We start from the raw sequence: 17,500 nt of genomic DNA, 5'->3' as shown, positions 1-17,500 counted from the left end.
TGAATAGTTGTTTTAGTATTATATGTTATACTAAAACAGAGATATATAGCACAACTGGTGATTTTAACTCATTTATATACCAGCAAAGATTACAATATTTTTGGCCACAAATACTGTGAACAGCAGAGGATATTCCAAGTGTGCCTTCAGTGCTATCCCTTGTTTTAGGGTAAATAGTATACTAATTATTGTTATTTTACAGATGAGTCTTGGGATATTGGATCACCACAAAGCTTCACAAGAAGCACAGGACCAGAAGTTGATAACTATCACCAGACTATTGATGGCAAAAGTAGTTCAGAATCAAATATGAATGAAGATGAAAAAAGAGATGTGCAGCAACAGGACACGAATGAAGTGCATGATTTCTTTGATTTATGACATTATAACTCATGACATTATTGATTCTTTGAGTGGCCAATTAGTAAAGGCCAACTATTGTGAAGGGGAGAGAATGTTATGAATTATCAACCATTTTTCCTATTCATTCTCTTATGCTTTCACCCCCAAAAAACTGAGAAAAATACTGCGAACACTAGAAATATTTATGAAATTTTATAAGTCATGTTTCAAGTAAAAATCCAATCATGCAGAGATCATTATTTCCCTTCCCAAAATACAAAGAAAAGATAAAATCGTTATTCTTCACCATTTGCTCAAAATATTGCATTTTTATTTTTGTACATCAATTTAGTGTAAGTTGTTATAAGTTATACTCAATCTGAGTAACTTATTTTTCTGAAGGAGGATAAAACAATATTCCCATCAGACTGGTAAATGATTACCAAATCCCAAGCTACATTGAACTGTTTTCATAAAATGTTATGACTTCTAGGGTATTTCCTAAGGCTTGTATCGACAGAAATACTTGGCCCAGTTCAAGCTTAATAAGGGTTTGCACAATAATCATTATGGGATTTTTGTGTTAAGGACGGTGCCTAGTATTGTTATTACCCATATCAAGATGTTGGGGTTTCCTATTGGTGGAGCTTAAGCTGCAGGGTATTTTTGCACGGTTTAAAAGTATGCGGAGAAAGCAGAACTTGGCAAGTGCTCTCGGTATCACCACGCATTTTTCAAAGATATTTAAGCTTCAATTTGGAAAAGAACACCATACATACTGGTAGCTTTGTACTTTAAAGCTTTTTACAAATATTGTTGATTAATTATATTTGAAAACTGTGTGTTTGCCCCCAATTTTCTTGTTACATGTAAGATCTGCTTTTCCTGCATAGTCAGTAGTCCGCGCAAAAATACCTTTGAATTAAAAGGCACTGTCCTTAATTTATAGTGTGAATCAAAAACTTTAATACAAAGTGATGTACATAGTACAAAGCAAAATTAATTTCTATCATTTAGAGACAAATACTGGTATCTACCTTATCTTTCTGATTTGTTTTTATCGAATAACATTAATAATTCATGACAAATAGCTTAATAGATTTTACTCATCAGTGGTTAAGCACCATTTCAGTTGATGTAAAACCCTGTGAAATCAGAAAGGAAACGAAAATAAACACAATGTTCCACAGGTTTTTACACTGAGGATAACCGTCCCTAATGAATCATTTTCCTGTCACCATTTTGACTGTGATAGGCTAAAAGTAAAAGAAAAAGAAGATCATGTTATTAACTAGTTTCAAGTACACCACAACAAAAATTTATCCTCTACTTTCTTATTCAAGGTTCGTGCAAGGTCTTGTATTTAAAATCTTAAGGAGTTTTCAAGAACCAGAAATTGAGTTTTAAGTCTTACATCGTGTTTCTGGAAAAGCCTACTGTACCTTGATATTCTTCCCACTTCCTGTGATTTTTTGCATTTAATATTTCCCCAGTAGTCAAATTTGGGCTCAATTTTCACTCAAGGAGTTTTCAAACAGTTTCCCACCAAAATAATCATTTTCTTCAGGGGCATTTCAAGGACCCTTGAAGTCCAAAATTAAATTCCAGGGCTTCAAGGAGTAGCACAACCCTATTTTTACATGGAGTACAACCTCCATTTCTGATAACAAGTGTACACATTATTCAAAGGAATGAATTCTACGAAAATGACAAAACGTTGAGTTTATCAGCATGTTTTGACAGAAACTGCTGCCATCCTCAGTCAGAATTACACAGCAATGGAATGAAGTATAGCATGAAAATGTGGGAATTAAAGAGATAGCTGGTGATTGACATGGTGTAATCGTTGATTCAAAGAGGGTTGCGCTATACTTCATTCTGTTGTTACTATTTTTCACATTAGCATTTTCTATAAATATTTTATTATATTAAAATTTAGCTTCCGTTGCTTTGTATTCTGACTAACTGAGGATGGCAGAAGTTTCTGTCGAAACATGTTTATAAACTCGAAGGTTTAGTCGTTTTCTAGAATTTTTTTACTTGTCTGCTACTATCAAGAAAAATTCAAAGGAATCTTTTTAACTCCATTCTTCATCTTTCTTTTTCAAAAAGTGCAAGATACTTGGGAGAGTGTGAACAAGAATAAACAGGATAAGGCTGTGAAGGCTGAATCACTTTTTGCTGTTCCTTATTCTCAATGGCAAAGGGGTAGCACTCACAGCTTGCCCAAAGTAAAAATAACATTATACTGATTCCCGTTTTTCCACCCCTGTTGGATGGGTGACTGTATGGCAATACCCCATAGGAAGTCAGGCTGGCATATTGTTCATGAACCATTCCTCCCACCCCTGCCATAGTATGTGGTCTGAGTAACTGTCACTCTTAACCTGACTCAAGGGTTTTCCTCCAGGTACTCCATTCTCATTCCCAGAGCGGCGATCCTCTTGGCCAGTGTCACCGTTCGAACGGAAATGCAGGCACTCCAGTTTTCCTCCCTCATCAAAATCAACTCACAGCTAATTACATCTGGCTGTGGTGCTATACTCCAACATCAGACACGACTATGTATACTTTCGGCCCAATGTTGTGAACTGCTTATTGGCCCTGAAAAGCCCCAATGAGAAGTGGCCAATGAAGTACTTATGTAACATAAGGTTGCCCATCTTGAAAATTATCTAACCCCCAAGACTCTAAATTCAGCCTTCAACAGGAAAATGGCTTAAGGGCCCACAGACGGATTTTTCGCGCGTTACTAAGGAAGTGAAATGTTACCTCCGGTAACTGATGTCATCATATCATGAGCTGACAAGAAAACCCACTCAAGCAAAAGTCACCGCACAAACTGTTGTTTCCATCGAAGGTTTTTCCTCGCCCTTCCTCGCGCTCGTTCTCAGATCAACTGCGTATGCGTAATCGAACTGACTTCCGGTTTGAGAAAAAAGCTAAATTTCCGGCGGTTTTAAATTGAATTAATTTTTTTTTTACATGGAACGTTTCACCCCCAAATACAGAATATAGCTAAGCATTGATTTTTTAAATCATCTTTTTTGAAAAAGTTATGGGTATTTCAGTATCGTTTATGTCTTTAAAAAGAACATTTTTCAAAATAAAAAGAAACCCATGCTTGGCTGGATGCAAAAACGAATACAAATTATCAAACCATCAATTAAACACCCAAATTGCTTAGCACGGAGACAAATTTAGAGTTTTCTTTTATTGGTCACATGACCATGGGTGTGGTATGATGACGTCATATTTAGGGTCATTGGCTTACAAAAGTTGGAAACTGACCAAAATATTGCCAAATTTTCTCAAATTACTTAACCACAGCATCCTTAGAAACGCACCCCAAAAAATACGTCAGTGGGCCCTTAAGTTTGGTTCCAGTGATCTAGTTTCAGATCTCAGCTTCTAATGGATCAATAAGACCCTTCAAAAAAATTAAAAACTCAAAATGTTCTCACTTTGCTGCAGTACGGACACTCCCCAAATACCATGTTGAAACTCTGTCTTGTTGATGGTAAATCTCTCAACCACTGTGTAACAAACAAAAGAAATATTTCCAAAATATTAACATAACATAATGACACTGAAAATTATCATCATAGGTCTTGTACTGGAACTAACAACTGTTACAATGACTTTCAGAGAATCAACTGAAGGCTGTACATGTAGTTCTATCTGCGAACTATTAATACGTTAACTTTTTAAACTATTTCACTTTACCCTTTAATAGTACGTATAATTTAGAAAAGTTTTTAACCTCATAAAGACACAGGCTGTGAAAAGACTGTCCACATCGTGAATCATCGCAAACTTTGTCAGGTATCAGGTCATTCAGGCGATAGGCATAACAGATGCCACACTCCATGCTGAAATCCTTAAGAAGGCAAAAATTATTTACGTTCATGAATGACAATAATTTATATATTTTACGTGTGGGCTTCCTGTAAAGTAGCTTTTAGCTAATTGGAGTGGAGAGTCTGTATCTTGACCTGCAATCGGAGGTCTGTAGCTTAAAACCCAAATTATGCATCATCATGGCATTTTGGACAGAATATTGGGTTACATGGCCGCTTGAAATATGAAACCTACATGTGCAGTAAAATCATGGACGGTATTGGGTTTTACACTTAGTTACCCTCGTCAGGAGCAGTCAAGATTAATTTTGTAAAAAGAAACCCACAAAGATTGAAATAAGTGCTTGAAAGGGGTTTTGAAAACAATGGAAAAATGCCACTAGAATGGCATGCTATTCTAATATTAATTTTGATTACATAAAGATCTTCAACACATAAAGATGGAATCAAGTGAAGCTATGATCCTCGCAGTTATGAACACAATTTTTGCAATTGTGTAGAGAAGCCTGAAAAATTCAGGACTTCAACGGGATTTGAACCCGTGACATCGCATTACCGGTGCGACGCTCTAACCAACTGAGCTATGAAGCCACTGACGTTAGGAGCTGGTTATCGAAAAGAGTGCCTTAACAGTTGTTACATGTAACAAAACCTTTCACCAATATTAATTATTATGTTCACATTATTTATGAAAATTAGACCACATTCTAAGTTTGCACTGCCAGATAATTTTTTTTACCCAAGTGAGGAAGGATTGTAGTACAGTGTACAATAAATAATTTACCTAGTACATTTCTCAGCCATGTGCAGCAAACAAAGTTGTTGGTCTGCATGCTACATAGATCTGTAATCTGGAAATCTAAGGACTTCTAATGGGTCACACGACAAACAGCCCAAACCATGTCTGTCAAAATAATATTGTAAGGAGGATACTAACAGTAAATGTTCTGATTGACTGGTTGCTACACATGTACTTGTACATGCATGGTTGACTGTTGGCTGTTGGAGTGCAAAATGAATGAAGTGGTGATCTTTAATTACCTCCTTCTTTGTTGTTGAAGGGGAAGGAAATTTCTGGCCTAACAAATTCTCCAGGTTTGCAAAAACGGATAACTGGGGATTCCTGATAAATAAAATCAAAACAAAATTAATTTCATTCTCAAGATAGAATTAATTGAAATGACCCTCTCACCAGGACTGAATGTTTGCATTCAAATGTTCCCGCAAAGGCACAACCACTGCAAAATAAAATCAAAGGCCATGTGAACCAACTCAGCCGCTCAAGTAGCAATCAGCTGAGTTGTGCCAACATTGGAAAGAGTACATTATGATGACATAGAGCTTCTTTTGGATCATGATGGGATTTGTCCAGATTTGTCATCTGACAACATAACTGATGCAACCCAATCATTGTCCACTAATGTCCATACTGCCAAAAATTGACTCTGCTGCACATGACCCAGCTTGTAAAATCTTTCACCTACTCTTCTTAACCATTGACTCCTAGGAGTGAGGACTTGATAGATTTTACTCTGCCCAACTCCAGACGATTTTACCAGTCAATGGGGCATGGTTTTAACAACTTTATTAATTCACTTCTGAATCAATAAAGAAGAAGGATAGGAGAGGTTATCCCTATCAAGGTCATCCGACCACAGCCAGATGTCATTGACTGATGTAGTCAATTTTTATGAGGGAGAACAACCAGAGTATTTACCCAGAGAAAAATCCTTGGATTCAGATTAAGATCAACTGAAACTCAGCCCATGTCATACCTCAGGTTAAACCCGAGTCTCAGAGGTGGGAGGCACATTTTACATACATGTAACCACTAAGCCACCCTGACTGCCCGAAGACGGAGTCAATAGGTTAAATAGATAAACCACATATATAAGAAGAAATTTAATATAGATCAATAATTCATGAATAAGGATTAGCGAAAAACTCCTTCTACGGCAGAAGTACCACTGTCAGCTCCAAGAAATCTGCACTCTGGCAAGAGCCTGGGATTTGCTGGATTCAAATCAATCTGGATAGAAGCATTGTTCCCTGGAAATGAAAGTCGAGAGAGTGATATTAAGATTAACAATAAGTTATTGTATTTCATTAATTATAATTAATAAAAAAAAACAATATAATTACTTCAATGGAAAATGGGATCTAGATAGTGGTTTAACTTGATCATGCATACATGTATTTAGACACTACATTTTTGAAAGAGCTTAACCCTTTGGCGTCCAAACCGGCCAGACTCAGTATTTTACTTTGTCTAACGCCAGACGATTTTACTCGTCAATGGGGAACCCCTGGGAGTCAATGGGTTATCTTCAACATCAGTGTAGTTCACATGGGAGTGAGCAAGGCTTAATTTCATAAAAATATACAGACCCTCAAGGGTCCACTTTTCGCATAAACAGAAAGCAATAAAATGGATCAAAATATGCCTGTCTTAAAGTTAACTAGTTCCACTGCAGTGACCTAGTGAAAAACAAATTAAAGCATTGATTGGAATTTGAACCTCATGAATCTGAAAGTAACCTAGTAATAAAAGGCATAGTAACCTCACCCTTAACATCTATAAACCAACTCAGCCTTTAATACCTGCAGTCCACAAAAGAGCTGGAACAGCTTAAAACTTAATCTGCTGAAATTGCAGTCACGAATTTCCATAATTACTGTAAGAAAATAATGTTGGCCACTTGAGTTATTCGAAAGTCAAACGACATTCACTAAGGTTTTCGGTTTTTGGTCGGAACATCGTTTGACATTCAAATAAGTCAGTGCCCAACATTTCTTATAGTAATTAGCTTAAACTTGTTAATAATTTATTAACAAGAGCATGACCAAATTATAAACAAGTCTACGACTCATGCTAGAAGAGATGATGTATCACTACATTTAAACCCTATATTACTGCATCTGGGTACATTGGGTTACTTTGCTAACCCTGCCTGCCAGGGACCATCAAATTACTAAAGAGAAAAATAACATAATTCAGATAACTTCAATTGGGAGGAGAGGACAGGACAAGGGAGAAACTTAATGTGGAAAATTTACCCAGAGCAATTCTTCTGCTTGTGCAGGAACGACGTGGTTGATCCGGTTCAAGAATCCAAGTTTTATGGTCAATTTCATCTAACATGTCCCAAAAATCCTCAAACTTACAAAGGATCTACAGAAGCACAAAATAAAATAAAATGATCACACATCTCTTATAAAACAGTACTAGAAAATTTGTTAGGCGAGACCATGAAAGAACCGGTTAAGATGCATTAACAGCAAAGATCTCATCTGGAGCAAGTCAGCTTCTTAATTACCCAGATTATATAATAGGAAAGAGGAAATCGACAATTTGTGGGGCGCTGAAAGCAGGAATTCCCAACAAATTTTAAACATTAAAAGGAGCCATGTCACGCAAAATGATGCAATAACCACTTAAAACTGTTGAACAACATAAAAGAAATACAGCAATTATAGGAAAGAAAAGCATGGACGAATACAAATGGACAAGATTGAAACAGTATGCATTTGGGTAACCTTGAAAAATGTGGCCCAACGTTTTTTTAAGTTTTATCACAAATTGCCTAGATAAAATTAAGGTTGCTTTAATTTTTCTCAAAATCATCTTTTTTGTGATGTAACAAGAATTTTATCAGACGTTAGTAAAGGAATTCCACATTTAATTTACCATTTTCGAGTTTTAAACTCGTGATTAACTAACAATTTCCCCATAACACCCTAAAATACATGCAACGTGGCATAGCCTCTTTATAATTATTATAACGCACAGTCATGGTGCAATAATATTTCTTTAAAGCCGTGAGATGTTGTACTACTGTAAGATGACCACACCAAAAACTGATCACATGAATGTACGGACATAAGACTGTCTTGATTTCTCATTTTAAAAAGCTGGGTTTTGCTAACCTTGAATTTGACAATCAGGTACATGTATGGTATCTATGTATCTTGGGGCTAGAGCAGGGATGGCACAGAGCACTTGCCTCCCACCAATGTGGCACTGGTTTGATTCTCAGACTTGGTGTCAGATGTGAGTTGAGTTTGTTGGTTCTCTACTCTGCTCTGAGAGGTTTTTTCTTTGGGTACTCCGGTTTTCCCCTCTCCTCAAAAACCAACATTTGATTTGATTCATATTAATTTGTTGATTTCAGTTTACAGTGTCCCCAGTTAGTGCTCCAATGCTAGAAGACAAGACACTTAACTAAAGTTCCTATTCTTTCATTGAGGAGTATAAACTTAAGTTGTTTAGCATTTTTGAATAGATAGAGTAAAAGTGTGACTCTTAGGAGGGAGGGGTTAACACAAAACAATCACACATGATTTGCCATACGTGTAGCCTGCAAGCAGGTTTAATTTGTCGCTGTAAAGAAGATGCTCTTGGAGCTCACCTCTTGAAACTGATGATATAGCTGCTGAAGAGGACGGCTCTGGTAAAAACCAAGTAATATTAATTAATTAACAATAAGTGAACTCATTTTTTATGAACAGACCATTTCGCATGAAACATTAACACCGTTACTTGAGTTGCCATACGCATATCATATAGCAAAAGGTTTATTGAACACAGAAAAAAGCTGACAAGGAACTCAAGCTGGAAACAAGTCAAAGAAATGTTACGTACTCTTACACTATGTAAATGCCAGCCATGTGCACCTTGGTATGTTTTTCTCTTTACTTTTACCACAAAGTAAATTTATGCTCATCAAGTAGTCTTGAAAGTAAAGAGAGCTGATGAGTTTGTGTCCTTTGGACTAGGGATTGACACAATCACATCGTGGCAATAACATGATGATGGAATATCCTCCGGTTGTCTCTAATAACAGTTGCCCATGCATGTTTACTACTAGGTGATTAATTATTTACTGTACCTGTGGTGTCCAAGAGAAAGTGAACTGTTTTCCTGGTAGATCTGTTGTACATGTAGGAGCAGCATAAGGGTGCTGGCAACAAAAAGGCAATTTTACTACAACAATTATAATAATAACAATATTATTATTCACCTCAGGCTTGGTGAATGTCAGTGACTGAATGAAAACTGAGACGAACATTCACCTCGCCTTCAGCAAATAATTGTTAATTTAATTATAATTATAATTATTTCTCTTGTTCACACCAGTAACAGGGACACTGAAAAACACAGACTGCAGACTGTGCAGACTGTCTGTAAAATGAAATTCGGTTAGCCTGAATTAGGCCTAAATAACATTTGGTTAGTCTGATTAGGCCTAAATAACATTCAGGTTAGCCTATTTGTGGTTAGCTCTCAATAATAGTGAGGGTATCACCATATTTTACCCCTGGTAGACCTGCACAGTCTGCACAGTCTGTAGTCTGCGATTTGGCATGGCCGCAAGTAACATGATTAAACATATATAAGACAACCCTGCTGCATCACCACGGCGCTACGTGCCTCATTGGCTATTTACCATCTCATATCCAACGCATTCTCATGGAATAATTGTTAATTATTCATATTGAGACTGACAGCTTACAGTTGTATAACTTACTACGAAAACCACCGATCTGTGGAATGGGCCCAAATTAATCGAGTCACTGCCCCGCCCAGTTTCGTTAAACATTTTGGTGAAATTCCTTTCCCACGGGCTTGAGGTGTACAAAACAACCTCAACAATGGAAAAACACATTTTCAAAATTTATCTCTGTTTTCCTTGGCAATCGCAAAAAAACTTCCTACAAAGAAACCTCTCCCTTTTCCAATAATGTCTAGTATAAGCTTCATTCTCAAGTATTCTCCGAAAACTTTTCCACAATTATAGAGCCAGTTCCATATGCGCTCAGTTCTGCCATTATCTCTTAAGAATTTGAACTATTTACAAGCGAAAGTGGGCGGGGCAGAGACACACGTAAATTCCCACCCATTCCACAGATCGGTGGTTTTCGTAGTAGCAACATCTCTGAAATAAACACCAGCAAGAAAATTGACAATAATATTATTATTAAACTAATATCCTCGGCTAATAATAATAGTAGTTACCTGAGCTGAAATATGTAAAGTTATAAAATGCTCTCTTTCCTTATTGTCCCTGAAAACAAGATTGGACTTAATTAATTAAAAATGTTAGTAATGTGTGTACATGTACCTATACGTAAGGTTACTAAAAGGCATAATTAGTAATGAATTTTATATAATTTACTGTATTCTACAGTACGGCCTACGGTACAGCCCGCTAAGTTCATAATTTCAATTATCTACTAGCAAGTTTTTCATGTCATTTCTGTTACATAAACTCGTAAATCTTGCAAGAAACTATTTCAGACAACCAAGAAGATTAAAGTTTTTCAGATTTTAACACGGCATTCTTTGTGGCAGTTGAACCTTCCGCTTGACTTTGACAAGCTTCCCTGCTCAGGTGCCGGATTAAGCTCAGAGATATAATAAATATCTTACTAACCTCGTTTTCTCAGTCCATATGCCTATTGTAAGTTACGGATCCTCATTTTTTTCCCGTTGATTTATGGCCTGCACACTTCGCGCTTGGGCCATAAATCAACAGGAAATAACTTGGTCTGTAACAGTACGGACCTAGAACTTGGCTAGTAAGAGGTATTAATCATTGATCATTATCTGATCACAGGTTTCCTGTCAATGTCATCCATCTGATGGCTCTTTCCCCTTTTCAGGCCAATCTATATAATCAACATCACTTTGCCATTTGCTATTTTAACTGTATTCTTTGCGTACATCACTACCAAGTAACGTCTGCACCCACTGAAAGAGTGAAAGTCATTTCACATTTCTTTCAAGCCAGTTCTTTTCTTTCTCAGTATGCAAATTCAGTATAAATCTCATTTGTGTACTGTGTCAAGTGTCACAAAATGGCCTTCCACCCCTTTCCAGGTTTTGTCAAAATTTCCTGCAGTTCTACAGAGCCAATAAGCCCATCACATGCTTGGCCCATCTTTACCTGGCAGAAAGTTTCAGCACTTGAAAAGATGGATCCACATAAGCTAATCTACAGGGACAAACATTAAGCTATCAGGATTTTTGTAGCGATTACATCATCGATAAACGTCACTTAACTCCTCAAATTCAAGATAATAAGCACGCAACATTTTTGAGCCATGGATGGAAACCAGAAGCAAACATTTTGCATCCCAGGACAGTGGTGTCTACCAGATTTTCAAACTTAACATCTGCATTACTGAAAAGATCCTTACAATTTAAGTGTCGTATTGCGAACACAAGTTAAACAGGAAAACAGTTCACTTCTGGTTGCCGTTGGTGGCTCAAAAACATTGCATGCTTAATTTAAGCTCCCTGATTAAATAGCTAGTTTTTTTTCAAGTTTGGAGACAGTGTCTTCAGAAAGTTGACAAAAATTACTTAAATACAAATAGCTCTTTGTTCCATAAAATAATATTTCATATCTCAACAGTGCATTCTCAAGAATGTTGTGCATATGAGCGAAAGTACTAGATAAGATTTTGACGCAGTTTTGACCTTAGCATACCAGTGTCCCTGTAAGGCAAGTGCTGACTGACAGTCCACTACACCAACCTTACACTCCTTAAGTTAAATTTATAGATCCCAAAAGTTTCCTTTGGCTTTAGTGGTTGCATATCAAGGTAGGATTTTTTTTAAGCATACACCAAGGGTACAGTACATCATTTATAGTTTATATTCATCATTTCGTGGTAACCTACAAGGCTGCTGTCTAAGAAAATTTTTCTGGAGCCCTTCAGGTTTCCAACATTAAAAAGTTAGTCCCCCAAGTCATTTTTTCAAGAGCCCAGAATTAATTAATTAAAAGCGAGGATGAATCACCTTGTGATAAGTTAGGCGCCCGTTCAGGCTACTCGTTCAGAAATTTGGTCGCCCACGCTCGCTAGTAAGGCGCCCCAGGCAACCGGGCGACCGTTAGGCAGCAGCCTTGTCCTACCTCTCCCAGCCAATGGCTTCCAGCTCTGCCACCAAATGTGTGTAGACCTTGGGTTGAGTATTGACTTTTTCTGATTTTTGATATTCCAAGAGTTTTTCCTACCATTTTAGAAATAAGATGATACACAAAAAAATAATTTATTAATTAATGTGTAAAAATTTGTCCTGCATAGGTCAGAACATTTTATTCTTGCATGGGTTGGAATGTTTTTCTAAACTCTTGATTTTCCACCCAAAAGAAAAAGAATCAAAGTATATTGATTAGAAGAAATTATTATTCCATTATTATTCATCAACCTCTTTATTCATCTACATATCAAAGAGGTTTATTATAACAGTAATTGAATGATTATTGCAACAGTCCTTTCACAAGGAATGAAAACCAGTTAGGTATAAGGCTGATGTCAGCTGGACTTAATTTTATAATCTTTCTGTGAGTTTTTCAAGACCTTTGTCATAATTTGAAAAACCAACATGGCATAACAAAATCTTTTATTGCACACAAAACCTACATTGTCTGTAACTTTATTAATATTACAAGCGAGCACACACAAACAAACAAACAAACACAATTTAGTGTACAAATGGTAGAAATTTGCATATATGTACAAGTGCATGGACTACATGCCTTTCACCAAAATGACAGGGTTTACCTCTTTAAAATTAAAGTTTCACACTAGTTATATTATTACATTCCGACAGTAATTTAGGTAGGTGTATAGTCTGGACAGACATACAGAAAGACATAGTGGGGAGTGCAAAGTCTGTTTAAGTAATCACCAGAATGCTCTTGAGTTCCAGAAGAAAGGAAGGCAAATCAGCACTCTGTGACAGTCTCTGCAATTAATGCAAAAATACAGTAAAACTGCAGTGCTAAAAAACTCCATTACATACACCTTATGCATACCTTTACACTGCAAAACACGTACGTATGCACACTTGTTGTGCTATAAATTAAAACGATCATGATTTTAATCTATTTTCATATCCAATTTTAATTTTAAGGCTTTAAATCAAAGAGAAAAATAGGTAATTTTATTCTTCTATCCAAAAAGATACCTACTGAGACTCACTGAGCACTTGTAGTAGACTGCTCTACTTTAGAATTCCTAAAGTAGATGTTGTGGTATGCATGGGTGAAGATTTTCACTTGTACTAAGGCTTTACATTGTAACCCTTCCCCACTCGAGAGCGAGACTTACAGATTTTACTCTGTCTAACACCAGACGATTTAACTTGTCAATCAGGGGCACTCTACGTGTGAACAGGTTAAGATTAACAAACTGAGTGTATATAGGCCACTTCGGAAAATACCATAATACTACTTGTTTGTCCCCCCCAACTGGAAACAATGCTCATTCAAAATTTGGGGGGACAAACAAAGAGTATTATGGTATTTTCCGAAGTGGCCTATTAGAAAGGAGCAGGAAAAAGGCTGCACGTGAAGCTTTACAACTTTCACTGCTTTACTATGCAGCTGTATGTTGAAAAAAATTTATCCAGAATTTCATTTCGAACTGCAACAAAATCATCGAAAACCACAAGAGGATTAGTTTGCAACTGGCTAAACAGCTGTATTGTAAAATAATGGTAGCATCGAGTACAGTGCTGACATCCTTGATACACATACTCTAAGGGTGCCTTCTTTTGGTACTATTCCGGAATAGGAATACACAGAATAGACAGTATTGGTGTTCTTTTGGGACCTATTACGTTCATTCTGCTTAGGCAGGAAATGATACACGGCCAGCTGGTCACCTGCCGGTGGAGTGAAAATTGTAAAAATTTGATTGGAGTAGCAATGCAAAAATGTCTACTGTGGATGCAGGTGTGCTGGCCTCTCTTCTGTTTCTTAACCGATGCTAGAACAAGAAGATCTGTCAGTTTGTGTTACCGCTAATAAAAGAAAGTGCCCTTGCCTGGTCAAAAGAAATGACGTTGGCATTAATTGGTTTGTGCAAAAACCACGATAAGTCGACATCAAGAACAAGAGCATATGGGAACACATTTGCACCACGCAAAGCACACGCAAGTACAAAAATTCTTCGTCATCTTCCTCCTTAAGGTTTTTAGCAAATGAAGCAAACTGAAAAATCAAGAAAACCGCCAAAAAACTGGTACTTATGGCCATATTTCAACATTTCTTGTTAAAAACGTTCTGGAAACCTTTTTCACTCCAATCATTTGCAAGGCAAACGCAATTGGCACATGCGCAGATACAATAGTTCCCAGATCACCTTCCCTCAAAGTATTCTGTCTTTTGCAAATTGACATTCCTTGTATTTTATCATTCCTAATCCGGAATGAGAATAGCCAGGATACCTCCAAAAGAATGCACCCTTAATTAAGAACCTCTGCAATTTGTCTTAAGGCCGTGAGAAAGGGCCAAGCCTGAGATTTTCCCTGTCAAGGGCATGTTTCATCTCTCCTACTTTAAGAGTTCACAAGCAGAGTATTTAAACGCTACAACGTCAATGTTTTTTTGTGGACCTGTCATTAAAATTTTCTTATCTATGGTAAATGAAAAGTTGGAGACAGCTGTTTGAGACAGTCCTGAATATTCAATCCAAAAATTCATTAAGCACCTTTTTCAATGATCTAAAACTAATAATTATTTATTTCAAATGAACAGTAAAACAGTATTATTGAATTTTGCTTTTGTCTGGCATAAAGAATAATACAGATCTCTGACCAAGTGTGTCTTCTGCCACGCATATTACCACACACCCCAAAAAAATGCCATGATAGCTTCTGGCTTGACATACCTTACCTGTTTTATGACACCTTCATAACCTTGTAGGATTTGGCACAGTTTCCAACCACACTCAATCCTATTAACATCAATTGTTTAGCATGAACTTTTATGGGGAAAGAACTTTTATGGGGAAGGAAACATACTGTGATGTTGTTCATTAAGTATTACAGTTACAGCCACTTTCAGAACATGAAGAGTGAAGTTCAAATTTGAATGAAAAGTTGTGTCTTTAATTGCCATTAACCACCATTGACAGTGGATGAGAAGAAAAAAATGGTAATGATAAATAATCAAATATATAACATGTTTACAGCGTACTGCATGATCTCTTTAAGAAACATTCAACTGCACCTTGCAATAGCCACCTAATAATATAAAATTATTTAAAGAATTATTTAAAGAATTTTTTTATAGTCTGATGTTACAAAAAAATGAATACCTTTAGTTGACAATAAAAATTTATAACTACCGGTATTTTAAATCTTTAGGGCAGTGAACTTAATTATCCATTCAATAACAATACAATTGTTATAGGGTTGCACAGTGAAATTAGGTGCCAGAAAACATCCTGGAGCTTCCACCAGCTCCAAGATGGAGGGCCTGTTCTCATGGCTTGAAAATCCTAGGATCCAAGCCAAAAGCCCCTTTAAGGTGAGGGAAAAAGAGCTTATGGAGGGAGCAATCATCCAAACAGGAACAGAAGGGGAGTGTGAAAGAAACATTATGCCAGCTGTGTGTGAACACTAATGTTCCACAAGTTAATGGTATTAGTGACTTTCACCTTGAATGACCTTGAAAAAAGTGTTCGCAATATTTCTTTCACGGACCAGTGTCTGGCAACATTAAAACAAAGCTTCTCCTTATTTCTGCCCAGGAAATTCCTAATATGGGCAGTAAACAGGTTGCTTGCCCAATCACATTACTGCATTTCAAATAACGTCAAAGTGAAATGCCAAATGCTTTCCCAATAATGAATCCCGGTGCATGGCAATAGAGCCACGTTCATTATGACATCCTTTATTGTCATTAAGGGGAGTGCCTCTTAACTACCAAACCATTGCTATGGACTCCTTCAAACAGTAATTTCTTTAATACCTTTAAATCTACAGTTATGCTTTTGTCTGGTTCGACTCACAACCATATTTGGTAAATCACCTGACAAACAGATAATGCCTAAAAACTCAGCGAGTTAACTATGTTTCTCATAAATTTTTAACGCAACAATATGAGGACATTCTAACAGAAAATCTGTAGCATGGATTTTAGAAGAAATTATTTCTCCAAAAAGTTATGATGTCATAAGGTCCTCCTTTGCTACCTTGTTAAAAAGATCAGTTCCATTTTTTTGTCCAAATAGAAATTTCCATGCTACAGTTTGCAAAAAATGATGGGACAATTCCCTTCCAGTGGGAAAAAAAACCTCTTCCTTTTGTTTCCTGAGAACTTTTACCTGTTTTTTCACTGAAACACACAGCAGAGGACTGGGACTAGTTGTGCATGTGCCTTCTGATAGAAGTGATGCCAAATTTCCATGAAAAAAGTTACTTCAAAGAAACATCCATGCTACCATTTTGTAGGACTCTTTGACTAAAAAGCTCCCTTAGCAACCATTGTCTTAATGTAGTTAAGTGCCACCCCCTTAATGTGCCATCCTGACTTTGACTGGCAAAGAAAGGATTTTTTAGTTCCAGAGGTTGGCAAATGTTTGTGTACAGTGACCAAAAGAAAGGAAACAGCTACGGTTGTTAACTATGTTAAATTGCCTTGAACTGCCTTAAAATAAAAACTCTTTAAAGGCGTTTCATTTCAAAAACTAACAATTGTGGAAGTAGATATCAAAATTTGGGGCCAGCTGCACAGCTTAATGCTCTATCGACATAAGTTTGCACACATAGTTCTGACAATTTTATAACAGTGCGTTTAATACGTTAAACAATATATGCTAGGTTAAGATGAGTTTTTTTTTTTTTACGAGATCCCTTGCTACTTTTTAGCGATTTGGTACATATTATTTAACTGTTTACGGATCCTACCTAGCGTTTTCCATTGTCTTCGGTCCTCGGCCCTCGGGGATTTTTATTGAAATCCGGAAACTCCTTTTCTGCAACAAGACAGCCATTACCGGTATATAAAACCTTTACCAAGGTTTCTTTTCTCCAAAAAAAACGCTACCTTGACCCATTTCAACTCACGCAAACTGTGATATTTCCATCATAAAACCGTTTGGACCTGCCCTGTGGGATGAGCTGCGGACATACATCCAAGACATCAAGCTTTCCCGTACTCGTGACACCCGCCATATTTTGAATCTCCAGCCAGCAATCACCAGCAGGGTAAAGACTGGTAAAGACTTGTCACTTGGACGTGAGGTGCCTGGGAATGAAATTTTAGGCTTAAGGACGTTCGCGCCCAAAACGTTCCCAAGCACGCGCACAGATTTTTTTTTTTTAACTTTCCACGCAGAAAGGTAATGATCTACTTTTGCTAAAAAGGAGAACAAAATGGGGGGTCACGTTACTCGTTTTCGAGATCATGAGGTGCACTTTTAGACGCTTGCGTTATTTTAAGACGGTCTTAGTTTACAACTGTCTGCAACAAAAAAGCTACATTAGTGAAATTTAG

At 36.9% G+C, this 17,500-nt stretch overlaps 1 protein-coding gene and 1 non-coding gene across 4 annotated transcripts; both read right to left on the bottom strand.

Moving 5' to 3' along the window:
* Positions 1-644: 644 nt before the first annotated feature.
* Positions 645-17,199, bottom strand: LOC138027645 (E3 ubiquitin-protein ligase FANCL-like). Of its 3 annotated transcripts, none has more exons than XM_068875202.1 (16): positions 17,071-17,199; positions 16,912-16,979; positions 14,894-14,954; positions 12,904-12,960; positions 12,125-12,222; positions 11,150-11,197; positions 10,219-10,267; positions 9,092-9,163; positions 8,612-8,650; positions 7,260-7,374; positions 6,168-6,251; positions 5,395-5,440; positions 5,244-5,325; positions 4,106-4,222; positions 3,807-3,878; positions 645-1,598 (listed from the first exon to the last, which is right to left on the bottom strand). In XM_068875202.1, the coding sequence occupies exons 1-16, from the start codon at positions 17,176-17,178 to the stop codon at positions 1,566-1,568; spliced, it is 1,149 nt and encodes a 382-aa protein (XP_068731303.1). In that variant the 5' UTR covers positions 17,179-17,199; the 3' UTR covers positions 645-1,565. The 3 variants fall into 3 exon arrangements, with proteins under 3 accessions (XP_068731303.1, XP_068731305.1, XP_068731306.1); XM_068875204.1 differs by having other exon boundaries at positions 17,051-17,184; XM_068875205.1 differs by lacking the exons at positions 645-1,598; positions 3,807-3,878; positions 4,106-4,222 and adding an exon at positions 4,994-5,106 and having other exon boundaries at positions 17,071-17,196.
* Trnat-ggu (transfer RNA threonine (anticodon GGU)) lies at positions 4,721-4,793 on the bottom strand. Its single transcript has one exon. It is a non-coding gene; the product is annotated as a tRNA-Thr (tRNA).
* Positions 17,200-17,500: the final 301 nt, after the last annotated feature.

The sequence above is a fragment of the Montipora capricornis genome, chromosome 12, assembly GCF_036669925.1.
Source record: "Montipora capricornis isolate CH-2021 chromosome 12, ASM3666992v2, whole genome shotgun sequence".
Taxonomy (NCBI): Eukaryota; Metazoa; Cnidaria; class Anthozoa; order Scleractinia; family Acroporidae; genus Montipora; species Montipora capricornis.
Note: the sequence above shows the minus strand (reverse complement) of the source record. Positions and strands in the feature narration are given on the sequence as shown.

Bases quoted from the DNA above. Each gene is read 5' to 3' on its own strand.
- LOC138027645 (XM_068875202.1), bottom strand. From the start codon at position 17,178: ATGGCGGGTGTCACGAGTACGGGAAAGCTTGATGTCTTGGATGTATGT. The intron at 5,326-5,394 runs GTGAGAGGGTCA...TTTATTTATCAG, and splicing joins AATGCAAACATTCAGTCCTG to GAATCCCCAGTTATCCGTTT. The intron at 4,223-5,243 runs GTAATTAAAGAT...TGCCTTCTTAAG, and splicing joins CTTCAACAACAAAGAAGGAG to GATTTCAGCATGGAGTGTGG.